The 24,688-nt window shown below is 33.1% G+C and overlaps 1 protein-coding gene across 1 annotated transcript in view; it reads left to right on the top strand.

Annotated features, from left to right (window-relative positions):
• LOC134252644 (uncharacterized) overlaps positions 1 to 24,688 on the top strand; it is a 62,844-nt gene that overhangs the window by 8,175 nt on the left and 29,981 nt on the right. Inside the window, exons 5-12 of the mRNA XM_062735132.1 lie at positions 407 to 504; positions 3,517 to 3,649; positions 4,658 to 4,827; positions 6,946 to 7,009; positions 7,148 to 7,306; positions 7,629 to 7,767; positions 7,849 to 8,003; positions 9,072 to 9,231. Of these exons, the coding sequence (XP_062591116.1) occupies positions 407 to 504; positions 3,517 to 3,649; positions 4,658 to 4,827; positions 6,946 to 7,009; positions 7,148 to 7,306; positions 7,629 to 7,767; positions 7,849 to 8,003; positions 9,072 to 9,231 (1,078 nt within the window). The remainder of the gene's footprint in view (positions 1 to 406; positions 505 to 3,516; positions 3,650 to 4,657; positions 4,828 to 6,945; positions 7,010 to 7,147; positions 7,307 to 7,628; positions 7,768 to 7,848; positions 8,004 to 9,071; positions 9,232 to 24,688) is intronic.

Raw genomic sequence — 24,688 nt, 5'->3', positions numbered from 1 at the left:
TTCTTTTCCAATCATTTATAATGCAGTGTTTCGAATAGCCCTTGTTTTCCAGCTTCTCACAATGAAACTATAAGATGATAAGTGGTCACATAAATTGTAATCAATTCAATTCATTAAAGATTCAATCATGAGAAATAGTCAAGCATAATTATTGTACATGTATGATTTCTATGTTGTATGTCAAAGAGCTCAGGACATTACTTATTGAACAGCCTTCCACTTCGTAATGTCATGTAACACAAATACTTCCGCTGATAGTTATAATATCACAATGATGGCACTAATGAAATTCTACAATATTTCATCATTTGTTGAGAATTCTTTTCTCCTCTTTCCTTTCTTCTCCCCGCTATCTATTTTCTAATTTTGTTTTAAATATTGATTCTTTAATATATTTTGATTTTAGATTTTGCTGATGTCATTTACTATTGCTCTTTTGAAAAGTATTCATGGAAAAGTACATGCAGTGTTCAAACATCAAATTGGCCTTTGAACCGAAACTCTGTAAGTGCATTGCAACTCTTTGTAGAATCAAAACATATATGATAATTGATGTTATATTAGGTATCCAAAAATGTGTATTTGCTTTCCAAAAAGAAAGAAAAATGTTTTTTTTCTAAAGTAACAATTTTAAACGAACTTATAACAAACATAACATCCTGAAGGGGATTTTTTTTCTAATAGAAGGTACACCCGTTTTTCAGTATGACGAAAATAATTGATTATAATAAAATATACTATTGGTACAGAAAATATACGAATATATTGGGAAAATCTTATACTGAAAATACAAAGTCACGCATAATCAAATTTATATAGAAGCTTATACTCATACATGTAGAATAGATTCAATTTTATTCAAATAGTGATCAGGCACATTAGGTTACTTCGTATTAAAGATATACATGTACAAATGAAAAAAGAGAAAACAATGTAAATCTTTCCCAAGAACAATAATTAAAGAATAACTGAGTAGAATGGGGAAAAAAATCATTAAAGATCTAATGCATCTTTATGTCTTCCTTGTATATATAATTACTTCATTTCCATACATCTTAGACCCTTTAATTTGTTACCTTGTTTAGAAACTTGCAAAAAGACGAATCTAAAACTTGATTAAATCATCCTAAAAATTGAATGTTTGTTAAGTCAACATTGCACATAAATTTAACTATAGGTATAATTGTTTCTTGTTTAATTGTTGTAGGACGGAGGAATCTGTAGATATCTGATGGTAAAATTGCTTTTAGAGACATTTATTTTGGGGGATAACCTTTATAGAAAGATTTTGTGGGAAAATTAACATGATTTAAGATGATATAAATTACATTTTTTTTAAATGAAGATTAAAGGTACTTTTTGCAATGTGCATAGTAGATATAATTCACATGCACTCAAATGAATGTTATGCTTCTTTTTAAATTTTATATAAAAAAAAAAACAAGTGAAATTAATGAGATGAAATTAAATACAAAACTCTAAAGATGATTAATTTTTATATTGGCAAAATCAGACATAAATTTGATGAACTAATAATAATGTTAATGTTTTCACTGTTTTAGAGCAGAGGAATATATCCTTTTCAAACGGTAAAAAAGCGCTAAAAGTCATTAACCAATGTTAAATAACCGATTTAAAAGAATATATGTTTTTTTCATAAAACAGGATTTAAAATTATGAAAATATTTGTATACTTAAGAAAATCAAATAATTTTTTGTAGAGCTGTTCATATTGCAAAAATAATTCATTTTTAATGTAATTTTTCAATATTTTCTTGAGCTTGCGATGTAGATAATTTACAGAAAAAAATTTAAAGTTGAATTACAGTAAAGTTAAATTCCTGTTAAAATTGATGAAGAAAATAACTTTATACATGCATTGTACTCAATGTTTTAGGACAGAATGAGATGGCTTCATTTTGATCCAATGGTAAACAGATTTTGAAGATATTAAGTAGATGGTTTAGGATAACTTATAGGGGAAAACTTTATTTCAAATTAATATGGTTTTTCATATTTTGAAATTAACATGATTTTAAACTATTCAAATTTGAATCGCAGAAAAAATAACATTTTATGCAATTGGCTTTACTTTGTAATAATTTTTGTTTAAATTTTTGTTTAATTTTTGTTTTCATTTTTCTCTATTTGTTCACTCTTCTATGAACTTATGAAATGTATGCCGTATACATATAGGCACGTAGGTGGAATTTTTAGTGAAACACAAATTTAGCGATTTAGTCTTTAAAAAAGCTTCTTTTCATTAGTGATAAGTTATTTCAATAATTTAATAATTGCTAGAAAGGCAATATAACTTTTAATGCAGTTTAATTACTAAAGATATAATTAATTTTAACTTTTGCAACAAGCATGTTATACTAACAATAAATAAATTCGTACTAAATATTTTATTAATACGATTACAACATATCCATTAGATTTCATTTAGCTTTTCAATCATTATTTTACATTCACTCAAAGGAGACTGTACATGTACACCCCGTATTTTTTTGTTTTCACTTCTCTGCATAACTTTTCAATGTAGAAAAAAGCTAATATTGATAATATTATGAATTATAATATATATTATGAATCTTTTATACAAAGAACGAAAATATTTACAACCATTATTAAAATGCATTTTATCTTGAAAACTTTTTCTTTTTTCATAATGATTCAGTTTGGCACGAAAAATTACATACAAAGAAGACTGGATACTGAATTTAAATTAAAGTCCTTTTAAATGTATGAAATTGTGACAATCAAAACTTTCTGCAGAATTTATTTTGGTCGAAAATTTTATAATTAAAAACAAATAATGTGATATTTGTTGGGTTCGAACCCAACAATAAAATACAGACTTAGAATCATTTTTCCCCTTCAGGACTCGTTTATCACCACAGTATATCGCTGATATCAACAACGACATTTGATTTCTAGTTGGAGATATGATCCTTGACTATTTTGTCAAGGATCATATCTCACACTAAAAGTTTGCGATTAGTTTAAGACTAAATGAACAAATATGTTTTCTTAAAGATACGAGTGTTATGTCATAAAAATTAAATTTGGGGAATAGTGGGGCAATGCTCTTTTAGTTAACCAAAGAATGTTTACAATAATTTTGCATACTATGAAAGGAATAATGAGAATAGGAATAGTTATCTAGCTCAAATACAATCTTTCAAAGAAATACTGCTAAGACGCACCCGTATGAAAAATAAATGTGGAATTTTATAAATAATTTATTATTTTGTTCTTTTTGGTTTCATTGGTGTATGTATGCTATTTCATAGATGGTTTGCGGTTTGTTTTACGTATGCTTTAAGTATATGTTAATGTTCAGTGAATTATAGAAAATGTCATACTTGAAATTTGTTTTACTTCTTTTTATACAAATTAGGTAATTTTCTTATTCATCTGTCGTCTTACTACATGAAAAAAAATTCTGTATTTTCTATAAAAAAAATAAAAGAAATGTCTCTCTGTTTAATAATTTACATTTTCTTTTTATAGTATTCATCAACTTACGGCTGGAAACCAAGCAGCGGAACCGATGACTTAAATTACCTTTATCTGGATACGAAACCTTATTACTTGTCAGCTGATAGCTATTTTACTGAAATGAATATAACATTAAATATAAAACGTAAGTGCCTTCATCAACATATACATGTGTATTAAGAAAAATCACTGATCTTCAATCTTCACTCTTTATATCAATTGACTCCACAGAGTCATTTTCCACTATAAAATATTGTAATAAAATTTCCATAATGATTGTTTTAGGGTTTTAATGTGTAATGGTAGTTGAAATAAAAGTGGAAGTTCTGTTTCATGGATGCAGCATAATCAACCATATTTAATAAAATAAAATTATGGACTCTTTCGGAGGTGAATGTGATATGTTATTTACCAGAAAAAATATGAATATTGACTGAGTTGAAACCAATTTTGAAATTTTTGGTAAATAACAAACGATATTCACCGCCGAGAGTATAATAGTTTTCATCGTATAATTGCCCCCTTTTGTCGAATCTCGATGGGGCGACAAAATAAGCTATAGCCACTGTAGATTCAATTCTAGGCTGTAAAGATTCAAGCTTCTTCAAATCTTGAACTCAAGGGTATGTAAATGCCACAACGGGTAACAATTTATTTTCATAGTAGCAAAAAAATCTAAGAACAACAAAGCCGAGGTAAGACATTTTTACATGGAAGCATATCCTCAGGTAGCGTAGTGTAGGAATTTTGTTTTCATAAGAACGGGTTTACCTAATCAGTCATATCTTTGTGGAAACTACCTCGGGTATCGTAGATTTAATTTTGTTCAAATCTTCCAGGGGGGAGAGTGGGACCACTGCATGTAATTAAGGTTTTGCATTAGAAACTAATTATGGGACTATCTTGGTTATATTGACTCAGGTGAGCTGTATTGCCCCTCTGCATTTTGTTTGCTTAGAGTTGCTATAATAACGAGGGTTACTTTTGAGAAATGAAAAGTACTTAGTATACTTCAAATGAACAGGTCAATTATACACAGGTGTAAGTTATACATGTACATACATGTTCATATAAGATATAATTTTACACTTATAATGCTTAGTCATGTGTTTTTATATAACCCTAACAATATATTTTTACATTTTGTCTATAGGAAAGCAGTTTTGTCTTTACTTTGACTACTTCCTTTATGGTCGAGGGTCAATAAGGGTCTCTACAATAGACAACTCGTTCTTGGAATCTTCTGTAGCAGTTCTGTCTGGGTCGCAGGAAAACTGGACAAGCAAAGACACGCAGATAAATGGGTCAAAACCTATACGCATGGTTAGATTTTCATAATATTAATTAAAAAAAAAACATGAAATACGCTCATAACGAAGTGCCAGGGACAAAACCAATTTCTCGTCATATTTGTATCTCGTTATATCCTTAAAGTCGCAATTTTTCTGAAATTAATATACAAATATGATTATACGAGGGTTGTCCGTAAAATTCGGATTGATAATAACTGGTAAAATGTATGAAACTATGTTTTCATTAAATTCATATTTTATTTTAAACACATGCAAGTTTTCAAAAAAACAAAACACAAATAGTCATATTCAAAAAGTAAAATAAAACAAAAATTCTTGACGTTTCCCGACGCCAAAAGCTAAATAAGAGCAATGGTATTTTGTAATAGTCAAAGAAAACATTTCTTATGTCGGTTTAACCAGTCATAAAAATGTACACAAAATGTTAAGGTTTCATTCGTAAAATAATATTTAGCAATGCCTGTCTCATATCCTGCGATCGTCCAACTTTTGTCCGTGTTTATTTACGGCAAAGTCATGATCACCTTACGAAATTCATTTTTTACAGCACTGCAATCTCGGAATGATAGTTTTCCTTCACGCATGTCATCCTTTAAACTGTTCATACCGTCCGAAAATATTATATGCAACTTAAATACAAGTGTTTACAGAATATATTGGTCTCTGTAGGTGTTTTTGCGATGTCTACGCAGAATTTTATTACTGCTCACTGCTCCACCTATTCTGAAAATGTCCCTTTTTTTAACAATTCCGATCCTTTATTAATATGTTCTAACTTTGATTGCTCAGCCATTTTGAAAGTTTAAAGGTTCAAATTTTGCAAGTTTGACATGTAAACGTCTGTCAACTCCATAATGTAAAATTTTCCAGATTTCCCCAGAATTTTATAAAATACAAATGAAATTTATAAAGTGATAAATATTTTTTTTCAATCAAAATTTTGCAGTGCTCCGGGTCTCCATTCCTAGTCTAATTATGAAACCATTATTGTAATTAAACATTTGAAATTGAATAAAATTTTACATTTTCCATTCACATTTAGTAAAGGATTAGAAATATGCCAATGATAAATTACAATGACAAAACCTTTATTAATTTTTTAGCTTGTCCACGAATTTTACGGACAACCCTCGCAATATTTAATGGTAAAATGAATGTTTTGCTCTTGGAAACCGGAAATAAAGTCAGATCAAAAAGTAAAATAGTTAGGAGGTACAAAATGGTATTTTGTAACAAAGAATCTTTGAAAGTATCATTGAATTTTATTCAGTGGTATAGGAGGAGATGTGGATAAGAAATGAGTTTTCTTCGATGTTATGGGAAAAAATAGAAATGTGTATGTTTTGTTATGGGAAACCCGAAATATACTTCTGATCAAAAAGCAAAATATGAGCTGCACAATGGTACTATGTAACAAAGAATCTGTGAAAGTCTAATTTAATATCATTCAGTGGTACATGTATAGGAGTACCTCTCTCTCAGTTTTTTGACATTATAATCTCTAGTTTGATCCAATTTTACAAAAGAAATTTAAACTATCTAAAGCTTTTGTTAGCTTCAATAACTTGTTTAACTTTTATTGGCTTAATTCTGCTGGTAAAAATTATATGATAATTTGGTAAGATACATTGTACTTCATAGCATTCCAATTCTAGTGTCCAATGTCCCCAGTAAAAAAATCTATTAAGATTGTATCACCTCCAAACGAATAGACTGTTACGATAGATCAGCCGTTCCGTGATGGAAAACTGTGGGTTTGAACCCGGCCCTTTAATTGACTTAGTCAGTTAAAAAGGAAGCAATTGTTCCTTCGTCAAGCATTTGTAACTTTATAGTGAAAGTTGTGGTCCTTCGGATGAGATCTTAAAATCCAAGGCCTTTCGTCAGGACAGGCGTTGGCACAGTAAAGATCCCTCATTGTTTATTGGCACCGAGTTATAATTGCAAGTAAGGTCTAATTTTGAAGCCATTAACTGGTACATTTTGACCCCTCTATATGATTGAAAAATCATCGAATGGGATGTAAAACAACACACTATCATTCAATCAATATAAAGGATTAGTCATGTAATAACAAAGCAAATAAACAAGCTTTCTAATGATGTGAAATATTTTATTTTATATTCAGATTAAAATCAGGATGGAGGAGAGGACTGCCATTGACAGAATTATCATTGCAGGGTCCAGTTGTGGTGAGAAACACTTGCTTTATAGATTGATTAAGTTTGAGTAAGGTTTAAGAACAATAAAAAAGAAAGTATGAAAATTGTTACATTTATTAAATATACTAGACTAGTATAATCATATATCTTTTGTGTTTGACTTATTAGTTTGTTCAAACTGGACGTTTGGTCGAAACTGTGACAAATGTGCCTGTGTCAGGATGCACACAGAGTCCTGTGACAAAACTACCGGGGCCTGTCACTGTAAGGTTGGGTATACTGGGGACGCCTGTCAGTGCGAAGCTAATGGAAAACCCTGTCTCCATGGTAAATCTGTTATTTCAAGCTGTGTGAATTTCATTTTCTATTAAGCAAAATGTGTTCTTTTTCTAAAATAAAAAGCTATTGATTAAAACTTTGTTATGATATAGATAATAAAAATATATAATAACTACACATGTTTGCTCTGCTGCTATTTTGTATTGTTTTATGGACTTCTGATTTTGAATAATGTTCGTTAATCTTCGTATGTTTCATTGAAACTTTTACATTTTAAAGTGTAATTTATTTGGATAAACAGTCGTTTAAATTGGATTGGATTGACTTGAAAAGAAGAGTTTTATTACAGTAAATCCTCTTTATATATCAGACGTAAGATTGGTGAATGGAAACACAACAAACATGGGCAGAGTAGAAGTGGTCACTGAAGGCATATGGTCCACAGTATGTGACGGAAACTGGGATGATAATGACGCAACAGTCGTCTGCAAACAACTAGGACTCGGAAAGTCAGTTTCATATTTTTTACAGGAATCAATATCATTTATTGAAGCAAGGGAAATATTTCATATTTCTCCCCTATGTTATAGCTACGGTATTGCAATGAATAATGCTGAATTTGGGAAAGGGTTTGGTCCTATCCATGTCGACAAGGTTGATTGTAAGGGAGATGAAGAGGATTTGTTATCATGTCAGTTTTCTCGATCTTCATGTGACCACTCCGATGATTCTGGGGTAGTGTGTGGTAAGTTATGTTCTTTTTTAAATTTCTATTTTTTTTTTATTACGAGGGTTGATCCAAGAGTAATGTCACAGTGTCCATTCCATTTATATTTGGCGTCATATTATGAAATGCAATATACCAAAAGAAGCACAAATATAAATCTAATTTACAATGAAATAATAATTTAATAATGTTTACTAAATTATTTTATAGCATGTTTAAAACATAGAATATCAACGGAGTCACGTTTTAAAGTGTATTTTTTTTCTTGTGAATTAAAAGACAAACACATTAAACAGATTTTAAAAAAGGTCCCATGTATTTATCAACTTTTTAAAAGACACAGATGTCATTTTCTAGTCAAATTTGCAAATTAAATGAATTATTATATTTTACATTGAGTAAATTTCTGTGCGACTATGTCAATACGTTTTTCATACCAATTGTTAGTCCATTATTTATACACGACGGATTTTTTTCCTGTTATTTCCTGATCATGACAACGATTTTGGCGGGTGTGACCGGTCAGCAGAACTCCTCCATGGCACCTGATCCCACCTCTGAAAGTTTCGGAGGATCCGTGTTTGCTCTGCTCTTAATATTGTTTAATGGACTTTGATTGAATACTTGTCGTATAGAGTGACATGTGAATTTTAAGTTTGTCTTATGCTACAGTTCAAAAAAAAAAGTTTGACAGAGGGCTTATTTATGAAAAGAATCAGGGTATATTGCTACCAAGAATTCTTAAAGAAAGTGGAATTGGTGAAAGTGTTTACGAATCACAAATATTTTTTTAATGAAACAAAGGGGAAACGCTTAAAAGTATGATGGTGCGACATATGACGTTATATTTAGGTGCGAGACTACCAAGACGATTTGTTTAAAATCATATTTTGGAAAGTATACGTCATATTCCTTTGAATTTTTCAGGTCTGATTTGAAATAAATAAAGCTTTCATCATGTATAATTTTGTTGCTTTGTGTGTCGATTTATAGCAATTTTATCAAAGTTGTGACATTTCTTTTTTTCAACCCTATTTTGAAGTCATTTAAGAAAGACGATCAATTGAATGGTTCGTACAACTTCAGTTAATGCTTCGAGTATAATCCGTCTGAGAGATGGTACCGATCGGACCAATGGTCGTCTAGAGATCAAACTGGATGACGGTGGATCTTGGGGTACAGTCTGTGACGACGGCTTCGGAGAATCGGATGCTAGAGTAGCATGCCGACAGTTAGGTCTACCCACGTAAGGAAAAAAATATTTTCTCTAATTAGTATTCAAAAGATAAAGGGATGGATAATTATTTCATATAAGAAACATTTGAAAGATCTTAAGAGTTATCTCTATATTTGAGTGAAGAAAAAGTGAATTTTATTTGTTATGCAAACAAGGGTTCTTCCACGTCCAAACTGATAATAAAAATTTCTTGAGTGCGATATATTAATTATGCCTCCCGTTTTTTAATGTAAGGACGGGACATATGAGTTCTACACCCATATGTTATGAGCTAGGTGGGATATATATTTAATTCTATATCAACATAATGAGTTGTAATTGATATATCCATTTTGCATCAACATTGAATAAAAAAATATTTCAATCTTTATCCTGGGTTGTTGGCAATGGAAAAAAATTATAATGTTTTTTTTTTATTTTTATATGTAGTCATAGAAGGGAATATGTACATATACTAAATATTCCAAAACACATTGATAAAGGACTCCAGTACATACATTTTAAACAGGTTAAGTGCAAACAAAAAACTATTTTCAGAATATCAATAAAAAACTTCCTCTTTCCCTTCCTCCTTCCTTCACTTTCAATGCGTTTGACTCACGTTTAATGTGACCCATTTAAGGGGCATGCTTACTCCTCCTTTGCACCTGATCCCAAAACTGGAATTTCAGGAGGTCCTTGTTTATGTCTATTTTACATATCTGTATTGTTTTTCGGTTTTTAAAAGATCGATCACTTTATTATCTTCATTTTAGCTCACCTGAGCCAAAGGCTCAAGTGAGCTTTTCTGATCACAATTTGTCCGTTGTCTGTCGTTGTCTGTCGTTGTCGTCGTTGTCGTTGTTGTCGGCGTTGTCGTTGTTGTAAACTTTTCACATTTTCATCTTCTTCTCAAGAACCAATGGGCCAATTTCAACCAAACTTGCCATAAGGTATCCTTAGGTAAAGGGGATTCAGGTTTGTTCAAATGAAGGGCCATGTCCATTTTCAAGGGGAAATAATAAGGAATTAGTGAAAAAGTAATGGTGTATTTTAAAAATCTTCTTCTCAAGAACCACTTGGCCAAGAAAGATGAAACTTACAGTGAAGTACCCTCAGGTGGTGTAGATTCAAGTTTGTTCAAATCAAGACCCCTGGGGCAAGGGAGGTACCGTAATGGATGAGTAAATTTTACATAAGAATACATCAGAAAACCTTTAAAATTTAAAGATCTTCTTTCCCAGATCTCATAGGCAACAGAGCTGTGAGACATTACATTATTGTGCAAGTAACTTTATGTAGTGTACATTCAATTTTGTCTAGTTTGTGGCCGTACGAAATTATACATGTATCAACAGATTAGGTTTACCTTTATTTTTTTTTCGATCGGGCGCGGTGTACCAAATAAATGAAAACGAGGCACGTCAGCCATTTTTGATGTGGACGGCGAAGAAGTGACCGAAGTAAAGTGAAATTTAGTGTTTACACGGATCTGAAACAAAAGTATTCATTGTAGATTGTTGTTTTCATTCTGTAAGGTTTGAAGAGTAAAGGATTTAGTTGAACAATTACAACATGGCGTATATTTGTTCATGCAGCATTAATTTGTTATTATGCAGTGTTTAGACGCAACGATCATACTGCGCAGTTGAAGTCTCTCGGAGAAAAGTCACACGGAGAAAACAAGTCCATTTTGGTACTGCTACACTTTACTAGTGTTAAAGAAGATTGAGAAGATGATCTATTTTTAAAATTTACTTAGTAGAACGAAGTGTAATAGTTAGTAATTGCATAACATAAATAGACGAATTTTACATTTTTTTTTTACATTCTAAGAGTTTCTCCCTTTGTCGGCGTAACGCTCCTTTTCCCACTGTCTTTGTCCTTTGTAAGTTACTTTAATATTTTTAATCTTCAAACGTTATCAGACAATTTCGATCTGTACCTGTATTGCCAGAGTATGGGGTAACATGTAAATTATGAACATATTCATACAGATTTCATTACTAAGATACTGACCTATAAAGACTAAAGTTGGTAAGGTTATAGAGGGAAAACAGTACCTTACGCCGGTTGACCCTGGATAGTCCCATCAAAGGGGAATAAGTTTTGAAAGTGTGAAAGTCGTCTACAGGGACAACTCTTGCATATATAGGTACACCTGTCATGACTCATCAGTACATGTTTATAAAGGATAACTTATTGTTAGTAAAAGTATCAGTACAAGTGTTTATTGAAGTTTGCAGAAAGGAAACTCCTAGTGATTTTGTGTCAATCGCGGAGACAAGGAATATCACCTGCATGGGTTCCTGACAATTGGCTAAAATAAAGCTTAGTAGTGTGTGTAAAATGCTAAAAAAAAGACAACAGTAGAATAAAAGACTACAGATCTACATGCAGTTCATTATTGTTTTATGGGCATTTTTTATTAAAATAATTGAAAGTTGGAAATAATATTTTGTTAACTTTAAACAATATATCATGATTATTGGTATATTGAAACGGAATATGGGAATTGATATTTAAAAAAAATGCATTCAATGGGTATATTAATGATATTAGTCCCATCTTTCATTAGAATGGCTACATGTATTTATTTCTTGGGATTACAAGGTTTAAAAGTAGTTATCCAGAAATAAGACTTGTATTTTTCATTAATATGTTTTACAGTGTGACCGTTTGGGCGAGTGCACTTGTACCTCAAAAAATACACCTGAAATGTTGATCTGCCACTTCAAACGTCAAGTCGCATTAGACATCTAGATTATTACGTCACTGAGAGATCGGCAGGGTTAACGGAAACAGCAAAGTTTCTAGTTGAGACTAATAGACCTAGTGCAATTTTTGTTGAAAGACATTGCAGAGTTATTTTTTGTTTCTTTTTAAGATTTCTACATACTGAAAGTCTTTTATGCCTTATGTTATTATTTATTTGCGCAAAGGGTATTGGGTAGCAAAGGAATTCTGGGAAGGTGTCACAACAAAATTTACTTGACATATGTACAGATTCCATTCCGAATTTCCTCTGTTCTTACACGTTAGCCTATTGAGTTCACTTTGCGACCTTTGCTGCGTTCGCTCCAATTACATTTACAGATTGTCTAGACTAAAAATGTTTTCTTTTGTATAGTAAAACCTTGCACTGGCTTGCAGTATTGTCCATTTTCTGTTATTAGTTTGACCCAATATTTAATCTTGTCGGCATAAAATTTAATCCAAAATTTAGTGTTCATTTAAGGCCTTGATATTGTTTCAACCATTTTTGACCTAGAAGGTTATCATATTTGACAGAGTTCAAGTATTCATAAAATGTTTTTCTTGCATTTATCAAGTTCCTTATATGTTTCTTAGCTTTAATTGTGACCCATATGGGACCTGTAAATTTTAGCACACTCTTTATTCTAGCTCCATATGTTCAAAAGTTAAGACCAAGATTAAAGTATGGTATTTTTTTAGTAAAAAGTAGGTCAAACTCCAAGGTCAAGAGGTCAAATTCGGTGGTGCTCAAAGAAAGGTCTTGTCACAAGAAATACACCTGAAATGTGAAAGCCATAGTGTGTGAGGAGCCACTCAAAGGTTGTAGGCAAGGTTTAAGTTTTTGTGGACACAAAAACAATATATACTCCGAAAACTTACAGACTTAATGATGATAAAAGTGATGTAATTCAAAGGAATTGATTTTATTTCAAAAGAAATTTCAAGGTATTAAATGCTACCAAATTATAACACATGCTATAGGAATATTTAGAGGAAATGGCTCTAAAAGGTTTTGACCAAAATAGCAAGGCAGATGTGGGTGACAAGTACCCCACAGATGTTGGCCACGTCCAACCATCTGTGCCTCTGGGTGTAGGCCACGTCCTAACACCTTTGACATCTGTACCGGCAGGGGTGATATCTACCACCCCCGTGACAGTGGTCTCTGCGGCTCTCCCTGAGACCACTTTGACTCAAACTATGCCTCTGGCTCAAACTATACCTCAAATGTTGCCTCTGGCTCAAACTATGCCTCAAATGTTGCCTCTGGCTCAAACTATGCCTCAAACGTTGCCTCTGGCTCAAACTATGCCTCAAATGTTGCCTTCGGCTCAAACGTTGCCTCAAATGTTGCCTCTGGCTCAAACGTTGCCTCAAAAGTTGCCTCAAATGTTGTCTCAAATGATTACTCAGAATTCCTCTCAGTTTCTTACTCAGAATATCTCTCAGATTACAACTCAGAATATTACTCCGTTTACAATGAACAATAAACCAAATGAAACAACACATGCACTGCAAGGTAATTGTATGCATCGGAATTCAGATAATCTGGTGTTTGGATCTTTCCATCAGGGAAGCATGAGGTTTTCATCATTTTCAAGAGGTAATCAGTGTACATGCAATTCACTTCTGAAGTTGTCAAATTCATATGAAAATTTTTCATTTACTAGTTTCTTTTTAGATCAGACTCTGCTCAAGGGAGATAATTTGTACAACACAGTTGTGAAGAATCTTCAGAGTGCTGGAAAACTTAAAAGTAGATTACTGATGTTTGATGAATTACCAATTCATATTGATTCTGGTGAAAATCACCACATGGTTGATAAGTATGATACATTGTTTGGCTTATTAGTTACAGATGATAAGAGAAATCAAATTCAAACTCTACATGAATGTCTGCAACAAGCATTGGGGTTATCTAGGTATGTATTAATAATGATTGGCTCAATATGTTCTGCACTGTACAAAGATTCAGACAATGATTTTTATTTCTTTTACTCGCATTCTCATGGGGAAAATGGTTTGTCTGAATGTGATGGAAAGTCTTTGATGAGACCGACACAGTTGCTGCTTAGATGATTTGTTAGGATTTCTGTATGCAATGTATGAAAGGATGCACATTGAATTTGCAACTGAATTTGAAGTGATGCCTGTTTCCTTTCGAACACTTATTCATAGCTTCCCTAGTAATAATCAAAGTACACATCAATATTGTAGATTAGATCAGTTAACAACAACTGCTCTCACAAACAAACAATCTGTTGGTACCAATACAGGTCACTTTAAAACAACAGTGATAAAGAAAGATAAAAAGGAATACATGAGAGAATATATGAGAAACAAGAGACAAAATCCAGAGTTCAAAGACAAGGAAAGGGACAGTATGAGAAACAAGAGACAAGATCCAAAGTTTAAAAGCAAGGAAATGGACAGTATGAGAAACAAGAGACAAGATCCAGAGTTTAAAAGCAAGGAAAGGAACAGTAAAAGAAACAAGAGACAAGATCCAAATTTTAAAGACAACGAAAGGGACTGTATGAGAAACAAACGACAAGATGCAGAGTTTAAAGAAAAAGAGAGGGACAGTAAGAGAAACAAGAGACAGGATCCAGGGTTTAAAGACAACGAAAGGGACTGTATGAGAAAAAAACGACAAGATGCAGAGTTAAAAGGAAAAGAGAGGGACAGTAAGAGAAACAAGAGACAAGATCCAGAGTTTAAAAGGAAGGAGAGGGACAGCAAAAGAAACAAGAGACAGGATCCAGAATTTAAAAGCAAGGAAAGGAACAGTAAAAGAAACAAGAGACAGAATCCAGAGTTTAAACACAACGAAAGGGACTGTATGAGAAACAAACAACAAGATGCAGAGTTTAAAGAAAAAGAGAGGGATTGTAAGAGAAACAAAAGACAAGATCCAGAGTTTAAAGACAATGAAAGAGACCGTATGAGAAACAAACGACAAGATGCAGAGTTTAAAGGAAAAGAGAGGGACAGTAAGAGAAACAAGAGACAAGATCCAGAGTTTAAAAGCAAGGAAAGGGACAGTAAGAGAAACAAGAGACAGGATCCAGAGTTTAAAGACAAGGAAAGGGACAGTATGAGAAACAAGAGACAGGATCCAGAGTTTAAAGACAAGGGAAGAGACAGTAAGAAATATAAAAGGCAAGAAGAAGAGTATAGGCACGATGAGCAAATAAGAGATTTAAAGAAGAAAAAAGAAATAATTCTAGCCAGTTAGAAAAAGAGAGATTGAAGATGAAAGAAAAGAGAAAAAATGAAGAGTATAGATAATCAGAAAATACTGCTGCAAAACAATCAAAAGCACACTCACGGGGGCATTTGGACTATATTGAAACTGAAAAACAAAGATACAGAAAAAGTAAATTTGGAGTTGATGCAATTGAGTGTGTTGACAATTTTCATAACAATGTAAGATTGGGTCCTGTGTTTGTATGCACATGTTGCCAACAGAAATGGTTTCATGAAAGTGTTTCAAATGTAGATAATGTTTTGTTGGATGCTGAAATCAAAAGGAAGTATTTTACTAATACAAAGTCTGTAAACGGGCAGGAATGGATATGCAACACTTGCAATTCAAGTTTAATAGAAAGTCGAACTCCAAAACTCTCTGTTACAAATGGAATGATATGGATTCAAAAACCAAATGAATTAAATCTGTTACCATTGGAAGAAAGACTTGTATCCTTAAGAATTCCCTTCATGCAGATAAGAGAATTATCAAGAGGAGGGCAATATTCTGTACAAGGAAATGTTTTAAATGTGCCAGTTGACATTCAACCAACAATCAATAGTCTTCCCAGGAGACTTGATGAAAATATTACCATACCTGTGAAGTTAAAAAGAAATTTTTTCAGCACTCTTATTGTCATGAAAACATCCGACCTACAAAGGTTCTGATTGCTTTACATTGGTTATTGAAAAACAGTGAATATTATCAGAATTCAAACATAAACATAGGTGACAACTGGTTCCATGAGGTCACCAATTCTGCAAGTGAATTAATGAGAGAGTTTATAGAGGGTCATACGAATGAAGATTCAGCAATGCATGACCAATCAGATGAATCAGACTCGGATGAATTCTGTGAAGTTGATAGTGGTAAGGATGGAAATCGTGATACTCTACTAGACAGTGACTCATATGACATGAATCAGATCTTCACATTTACTCCAGGAGAGAGAGGGACAGCGTCCAGTTAGTTTGTATCAAGATCAAATGGCCGAGTATTTGTCATTTCCAACAATATTTTGTGGTAAAGGAAGGGTAGAAAATGATCAGCGTCAAGTACCATTTTTATATGCTGATATTGCCAAGTGGGAATTACGAAGTGTTGATAGACGTGCTGCACAGTCGGTACCAAATTTGTTTTTCAAACTGAAAAAGATTCAACTAAAACAGGTAACAGACCAACAAACAAGGCAATTTAGCCCTTAGGAAGTGCAAAACAAAGGGGTAAACCTTTACTGCAAATGAAACTAGGGCTAATTGTAACGGAAACCGTTACAGATGTTCCCCAAACGCTCCCCAACTCCCTTTTGGTGCCTTATTCCATTTAAGTTTCATTAAATAAGACGAACTCTATGCCTTTTAGACTATTACAATGTTTTCCCAGAAGTATATTAAGTATATTCAAATTTATGCATTGCACGCATGCGCATTTGAATGTATGTGCGTAATGACCATATCATCTTGTCTACACTATTTATATATTTTAATATACTAGAAATAAAGCATTTAATCCAAAAGTATTAAAAAAATACGCTTAATCCAGTGTATTTGTAATTTTACTCATTTCACGTGAACGTACGTGCATGCAAGTGCATGATGACCATACCTTTTTGTAGGAGTCTTTTATGTCTATCTATGTTCTCAATCCCATCCTGTTTGGTTGATAACCAAGGGAGTTATAGCTATTTCAAGTTTCAGCCAATCAGATTGCAGCACATGTGCATGCGCGTGATTTCATGAATTATTTTCTATATCGTATTGTAGGAAATATTAATGCATGACAATGTTTTAAATTTCAAAGCATTTTGTCAAAAAACAAAGGAGATGTAGCCGTTTAAAGTTTAAGCCAATTAGATTGCAGCACACGTCCATGCGCATGATTTCTTGAATTTTTTTTTATATCATATTGCGGGATATCCTAATGCATGACTATGTTTTAAATTTCAAAGCATTTTGTCAAAAAATAAATGAGTTATAGCCATTTAAAGTTTCAGCCAATCAGATTGCAGTACACGTGCATGCACGTGATTTCATGAAATTTTTTCTATATCATATTGTAGAATATCTTAATGCAAGACTATGTTTTAAATTCCAAAGGGTTTCGTCAAAAAACAAAAGAGATATTGAGATTTTAGTTTCAGCCAATCAGAGCGAAGCGCACGTGCACGCGCGTGAGTTCATGCTAATTTGACAGTGTCATTATATTAACACTATTAAAGCTGACATGAATTCTTAAAAACGCAACATTTTCATCTATGTACGACTTGTTTCATACCAACTATAGCCGTATTCCGCCCTATTTCTTTCAGATACCTTGTCTCATTGTAACGATGTATACCCCAATGCGCTCGCTACAATTGAATGATTTTTTGGATTGGGTATCGACTTGTGCACATCTCCGATGGTAAAGCATATGAGAACACATGAGGTGATCAAGACATTTCAAAAACAAAATAAACAACATAATAATCATATTTTTGAATGATTATTGATTTGAATCAAAAGAAAAAAATGCAAGTTTGGAAGAGAAATTTAGATGCTTGAGTACATATTTTTACAGTGCGTCAATTTATGCAGAATAAACTTGTAATAAAAAGCAGTAAAATTTGCAAACACATTTTGAAATTATAACATTTGAATGGAATAAAACAACCAACGTTTTGATTTGCAGGTCCTATATGCAATTGATGCATATCGAGAAAACGCCTCGAACGCTGTAAACGTACCCATACCTGGTAATAAGGTAACTGCATCGGTTCGAAGATGTGCACAAGTCAAGTGAAATACACCCTGAATTCCATTTATTGAAATATGCATCACAAAAAGGAAATAAACTCCATAAAAGCTCAATAGTAAACACACTGTCATTACTCCGTACACACTAGCACGACGATACACTTAGTCCGTGCTGATCAGAATTTGGTCAGGGAAAATATCACAAGTGGAAAGAGAAGTTATTTGGTATTTGCGCGGCTGAAAGGGGGGGGGATATTATAACTGATGTTCATAAGCTATAATTGTGAATTGTTTATCTACATGTAGTTCTAATTAGTAATATACATTCTATACAAAGTCATGTATAAAGTCTGCAGTTGGTTTGCGTCGTAAAATTCATTTCTCAATTATAACTGATTATTTTAGTACTAATCTCAAATCTAAACAAAGTAATTTGATGTACGGCTATAATTTACTTCAAATCTTAAAAGCAATTAACCAGAATACAAATTTTTATGTGTACATCTATACATTCTTTAACACATACACAAACGGAGAAAGGCCATCCCCTGTTGAGATTGACATTTAGGCATTTGATTTTTTGGACGGGGGGGGGGGCATACAAAAATAATTGACATGACCGGTATTTAAATATTCTTGGAAGACAGACATTTCTGCCGAATTCAGTTTTGAAATTTTTTAAAAATGTGTCACTCCGACCACAAAGTATGTTCATTTTGAGGAATGTAACTGTTTTATAGTTATGTTGTTACAAGAACTATTACGAGATTTCAGTATCCCTGCCTGATAGTCTAGGTATTTTATATATATATATATATATAAATAATTTCTGTAGGTGAATTTGGGAGATAATTTTAAAAGCTAGGGTAGGGATACTTGACACTGGTTGAATACGGATAATTATTATTTATTCTTTCGTATATTGAACTCTCTCTCTCTCTCTCTCTCTGTCTGTCTGTAACCCACCTGTTGGGTCAATGATAGGTATAAAATCCTACGCACTTTGTACTGTTCCATTTATTATGCCTTAGGACAGATCAAGGATTTTTTCAGGCGGGATGTCGAAACTTCATAAATTGAATAATAATTTTACTTTGGATAAGAAATTAGCCCAAACGCCCAAATTGAAAGAGAAACTAGACGTACATGTATTCTGAGCAATGAACTCACTAAATAATACCCCCTGCCTCCCATATGGTTATAATGGCAAAGTCCATATTTCGCCAAACCCATACGTATCAGATCAAAAAGTAAAATAGGAGATGCATAATGGTAATATATAGTAATCTTAAGATTCTTTGAAAGTTTTATTAATTTTCTCTAAGTGGTGTAAGAGGATTTGCGGATAAGAGATGGGTACCCCAAAGCGTAACAGACAGACGAACGGACATAACGATTACCTACCACTTTTCAGGCGGGGGATATAATTAACGTGAAATATAAATCACAGGAATGGGAACATTGGGAACTTTCTCGAACACCTTGTCAAACGTATGTGTCGAACTTGGACAACAGACAAGAGAATTTTTAAAAAGCTAGTTTTAGGTAGAATGTGGAATTCTCACGAGGAGTTTACTCTCTCTTCCTATATGCTTTTTTCTAATAATCATTAATTATTTATGTCTAGAAATTTAATTCACATTAAATTCTATTTTCATTATCATTGTACCAAAGAATCAAACTCGTTTATTATACCCCACGCGTGAGGTATAATGTTTTGACCCGTCAGTCAGTCTTTTTTTTTTTTTTTGGTTAGCGCAACTTCTCATAAACCACTGTACAGAGTTTTGTCGAACTTTGCAGATATTTATAGGAGACAATGTGTGTGTAGATTTGCACATCACCAGGAAATTCCGAATTTTTTATTTTTCGGGAATTTCCGCACTTTAACATTTAGATTTTGGCCATATCTTGAATATAGAGGTGAGCAGTTTGTCAGCGCAACTCCTCGTAAACCACTGCAAACAATTTTGTCAAACTTTGCAGATATTTAGGACACAATGTGTATAGATGTGCATATTACAAGGAAATTACGCTTCCTTTATTTTTTTTCTGGGATTTTTAGCACTTCGACTTTTGGGGGAGCGTGGGGTATGTGAACGTGCTCACTTTTTCTTTCCTAGTGCATAAAATTAAAAATAACTTTAAATCAAATTATATTAGGTCTAATAGGCCAATACACAGTATTTATTTGATAATAATTGATCATAAAGAAATCCAATCTGTTTCAGACGTTTTTCTTATATTATTTTTATGAAAGTGTATGCATGTTTTATTACACCCCCCCCCCCTTCATATCACGGGAAAATATCTTCAAAAGGTGAATGATTCGTAATAATGCCTGCTTTTTATGAATTTGATGAAGTTAAATCATGTACTTAATCGTAAATTTTATTTAATGTACAGACAAGAGTATTGTTTATTTTTGAAAAAAATTACTTGCATTTTTTTTTTTCAATCAACCCCACTGAGCTTTCAACCTTTGATATTTTCCCTGACTAAATAAAATGATCGGCATGGGCCACGTGTGTCCAAGCATCTTTTACTGTTGAGTTAGCAATGGATTACATGACTTCTGAGATGCGTTTTTCAATAAAAGTAAAATAGGATAATTCTTTCGACATGTGCACATCCCTGTAACGATAACAGTAGTCAGGTAAATGTTTTTATCACTGCGTTTGACGCGTTTCCTCGACCTGCATGGGTGTTTGATGTACATGTATGTATTCCGTGTTACAGTGTATTTATTTTCTATATTGCAACAAATGCATTCAATAATAATTAAATTTTCGGTATAGTTCTATTTTTTGTTGAATTTTTACTTTTCAAACATGTATTTGGTCAGTTTATGAACTTCTAAAAACTTTGTTATCGGAGATGTGTACATGTCGACAGTCAGGCTAGAAAATCACTCAAGTGAAGCAATCGTACAAGGCTATATATAGCAGGTACAGGTGACCAAAAATTTTCAATTAAATATGGCGGAATCGAAGAAATATGGCGGACAAAGGCGTACAGGAATGTAGTAAGTCGTACAAAGATGAAAAATGATGGCTTTTTAAGAGTTCATGTCAGCTTTAATATATCCTCATGCAATGAGTTTCAAAGCATTTCATCAAAAAATGTATAAGTTATGGCTTTATTGAATATACGAGGGGTGTTAGAAAAGTTCGCGGACAAGTTCTATTGTGAGCGCGCTATTTTCACGAAATCAGTCAAACTTTTCAGATAAAATCTTAACCTATTTTCCAATAAATATACAAAACTTTGGTGTTCTCTGGTGCTCAATGAAAAACATACAGCTGTTTTATTTTGATAAATCTTGCTTCACGGAGCATGCTACATTTTGGAACGTTTACATCACATAGACCCTTTATCAAAATTAAAAATTGCACAATTGTACCGCAAAGAGATTTGTGATATTTTACCTGTCGCAAAAGTATTCATGAAACATCACTGGGAGAAATTTTGGATCAAATTGGAGGGTATATAACTGTTTTATAGCCATTTGTAAGTGATCAACGCATAAAAACACAGCCAAAAATCGGAACGTCATTGAGCGTCATGGAGCACTGCACTACGTGAAAATTATGTATGCAGACAGGAAAATGTCTAAAAAAAAAAAAAGATTAAAATATGCAAGATGCCGCCGGGAATTTCCTACACATACAAAGGACAAAAGTTTTCAAATGGTTGTAGCTTAATAAGAATGTAAGGATTAAAATTTTGAATGATTAACCCCATCGATACTTCAATACCCCTTTATTGCATGGACGTTGTGCCTTTATGGTTTTGCATACTTTCCATACCTGATCGATTTACTCCATAGACTTTTTTCCTAAAGATCTCAATAATATCCGTATCAGTAGAAAAGACATTATAGTATAAAAGTAACATGTCTTGATATAGATATTCAAATTGAGAAAAGATAAGAAAAATATGGAAAAAATGAAAGATTTAATGAACTGCGACAAAGCTTAACGGGTTGAAATCTGGCTGTCACGTCGCCTTACGTAAAGTGATTGCTCCGTGAATCCCATGACCTCATAGTAAAAATCGTCGTAAATTTTCAAGATTGTAGTAAATGGACCTGATTTTTTTACAAACAGATAAACAAAATGCAGGAATTTATTCAGACATAGGTCATACTTCACAGTATACAATAGATTTTCCGTAATTCAATGTGTCCGCGATTTTCTAACAATCCTCGTACAATCATTTCACGCGCCCGCACGTGCGTGCGTAGATTTTCCGTAATTCAATGTGTCCGCGAACTTCTTTTCTAACAATCCTCGTATCAGTATTTCATCATTTCAATTATGTTCCGCACTTTTGCGCGCAAAATCCTTCGTTCAGTCACACCTACACAACACACCTATTAACGACACAATGAGTAAAAACCTAAAAAGGTTTTAACTTAGTTGGGTGAACAGTTTCTGAGAACACTCCCGGACAAAAAAGTACCGGAGAAGAAATAAGAAGAAAAAAGAATAATAATAAGAAGAAACAGAGTAAAAACAATATGTTCCCAAACTCCGTTTGATAAGAAATCCTGATCAAGTCAATAACATTGTTAGACACAATGAGGGATTTTATGTTTTCAAACAGTTGAGAAATTCTCCTCCTTATCTTGAAACAAGAAAGAAAGATGTTTTTGCAATGATACGACAGCTTGGTCTACCAACTTGGTTTATGTCCTTTTCTGCTGCAGATACACGTTGGAATGATCTGATCAGAGCACTAGGAGTTTTAAACGATGGCAAACAGTACACAGATTCTGAAATTGAGAGCATGACATGGACTGAAAAGTCAAAGTTAGTTCAGAAAGACCCAATTACATGTACAGGGTATTTTGATCATCGTTTTCGGACTTTTTTAAATACTGTGCTTAAGAGTGATCATCATCCTATTGGAAAGATACAGGACTTTTTCTACAGAGTTGAATTTCAACAAAGGGGATCACCACATGTTCACATGATTGTTTGGATTGAAAATTCTCCAAAATACTTAGAAAATGATAACAAGGAAATTGTTGCATTTGTTGACAGCTACTTGAAGTGTGAATGGAATACAGAAGACAATTTGATAGAATTGCAAGTTCACAAACACTCACAAACATGCAAAAAAAAGGAAAGGCCGTTTGTAGATTTGGATTTCCACTTCCACCACTCCAAGCTACTATGATATTGGAACCTTTGAACAATGACATTGAGAAATACAAGAAAATGCATAAGACTATGCAAGACAAAGTGATTGACTTTAAAAATGGATGTGACATAAGCTGCACTGTCCAAGACTTTTTTGCAGAATGTACTACAACTATCTGAAGATGATTATATAAAATGCATCAGAAGTTCTTTGAGAACACCCAAAGTATTTTTAAAACGTAAACCCTGTGACTTGAGAGTGAATGCTTACAACAGTACTCTTCTTCATGCATGGGCAGCAAACATTGATATTCAGTATGTTTTGGATCCATATGCTTGTGCAATGTACATTGTCTCATACATAAGTAAATCCCAAATGGGCATGAGTGATCTGCTGAGTAGAGCTGCAAAAGAAGCAAGAGAGGGTAATCTTGACATTAAGAGACAAGTTAGACACATTGGAAATCAATTTCTTAACAGTGTTGAAGTTGGAGCACAAGAAGCAGCATATCTAGTTTTGCTAATGCCCCTTACAAAAGCATCAAGAGATGTAATGTTTATAACCACATCTCCAGTTGATGACCGTGTAATACTTGTCAAACCTGATTCAGAACTCGAAAAGTTGAATGCTAATTCCACAGACATAGAATGCAGTAACATAGTCAAAAGATATGCAAAACGTCCAAAACAACTTGAAAACTGGTGTTTAGCTGAGTATGTGTCACAGTTAAATGTTGTTTTCCCAAAGGAAAGTATGACTGATCTGCCTGAAATGGAAATAAATGATGATGAGAGGCACCAGTCAGAAAATGAAGATAGTGGAACTGATACTGAGGATGAATTTAAAGATGACAGCACATTAGTTGTGTTGAGAAATTGAATTAAAATTAAGCGCAGAAAAACACCAAGATATGTGCCTTATAGCTTAAAGACAAACCCAGAAAATTACTATAGAGAAAAACTAATGCTGTTCACTCCATGGCGAAATGAATGTTCTGATCTTCTGTGTGGACATCAGAGCTTTGAGCAGTCATTTAACCAGAAAAAAAATTTTCTTAGCTCAAAAAATCAAACAGTATGAACACAATGCTGATGCGCTTGAGCAGGCAGAACAGATGGCGCAGGATGGTTTGACAGAAGCCTATGATGAATTAGCCCCTGGAGCTCAACAAACTGATGCAGATGATGAATATGAAGGAAATGTTGATTCTGAAACATTTGTTCACTTTAATCCTGAAAGGCCAATTGAACAGAGATTATGTTATAGGAAATGATGTTGGAATTCCATCAACAAGACAACTGAGTGAGCAGAGTTCTGTTAGATTACCCGATGATGAGTATTTAAAGCTTGTAGCCAGTTTAAATTTGAAGCAACGTGAATTCTTCAATCATGTTATGCGATGGATCAATTCTAAACAGGAACCCATTCATGCATATCTGTCAGGAGGTGCAGGAGTTGGGAAGTCAGTGTTAATCAGAGCACTTTATCAAGCTTTACATTGGTATTTATGTGCTAAGGAGGTTGAAAATCCAGATGGTATACGAATTCTTCTTTGTGCATACACTGGTAAAGCTGCATTTAACATTGGTGGTCAAAC

Source organism: Saccostrea cucullata, unplaced genomic scaffold (assembly GCF_032062105.1).
Source record: "Saccostrea cucullata isolate Sc308-1 unplaced genomic scaffold, CSIRO_AGI_Scuc_v1 ctg1544, whole genome shotgun sequence".
Classification (NCBI taxonomy): domain Eukaryota; kingdom Metazoa; phylum Mollusca; class Bivalvia; order Ostreida; family Ostreidae; genus Saccostrea; species Saccostrea cuccullata.
The sequence above is the reverse complement of the archived record's forward strand: the minus strand, read 5'-3'. Positions and strand labels throughout refer to the sequence as shown.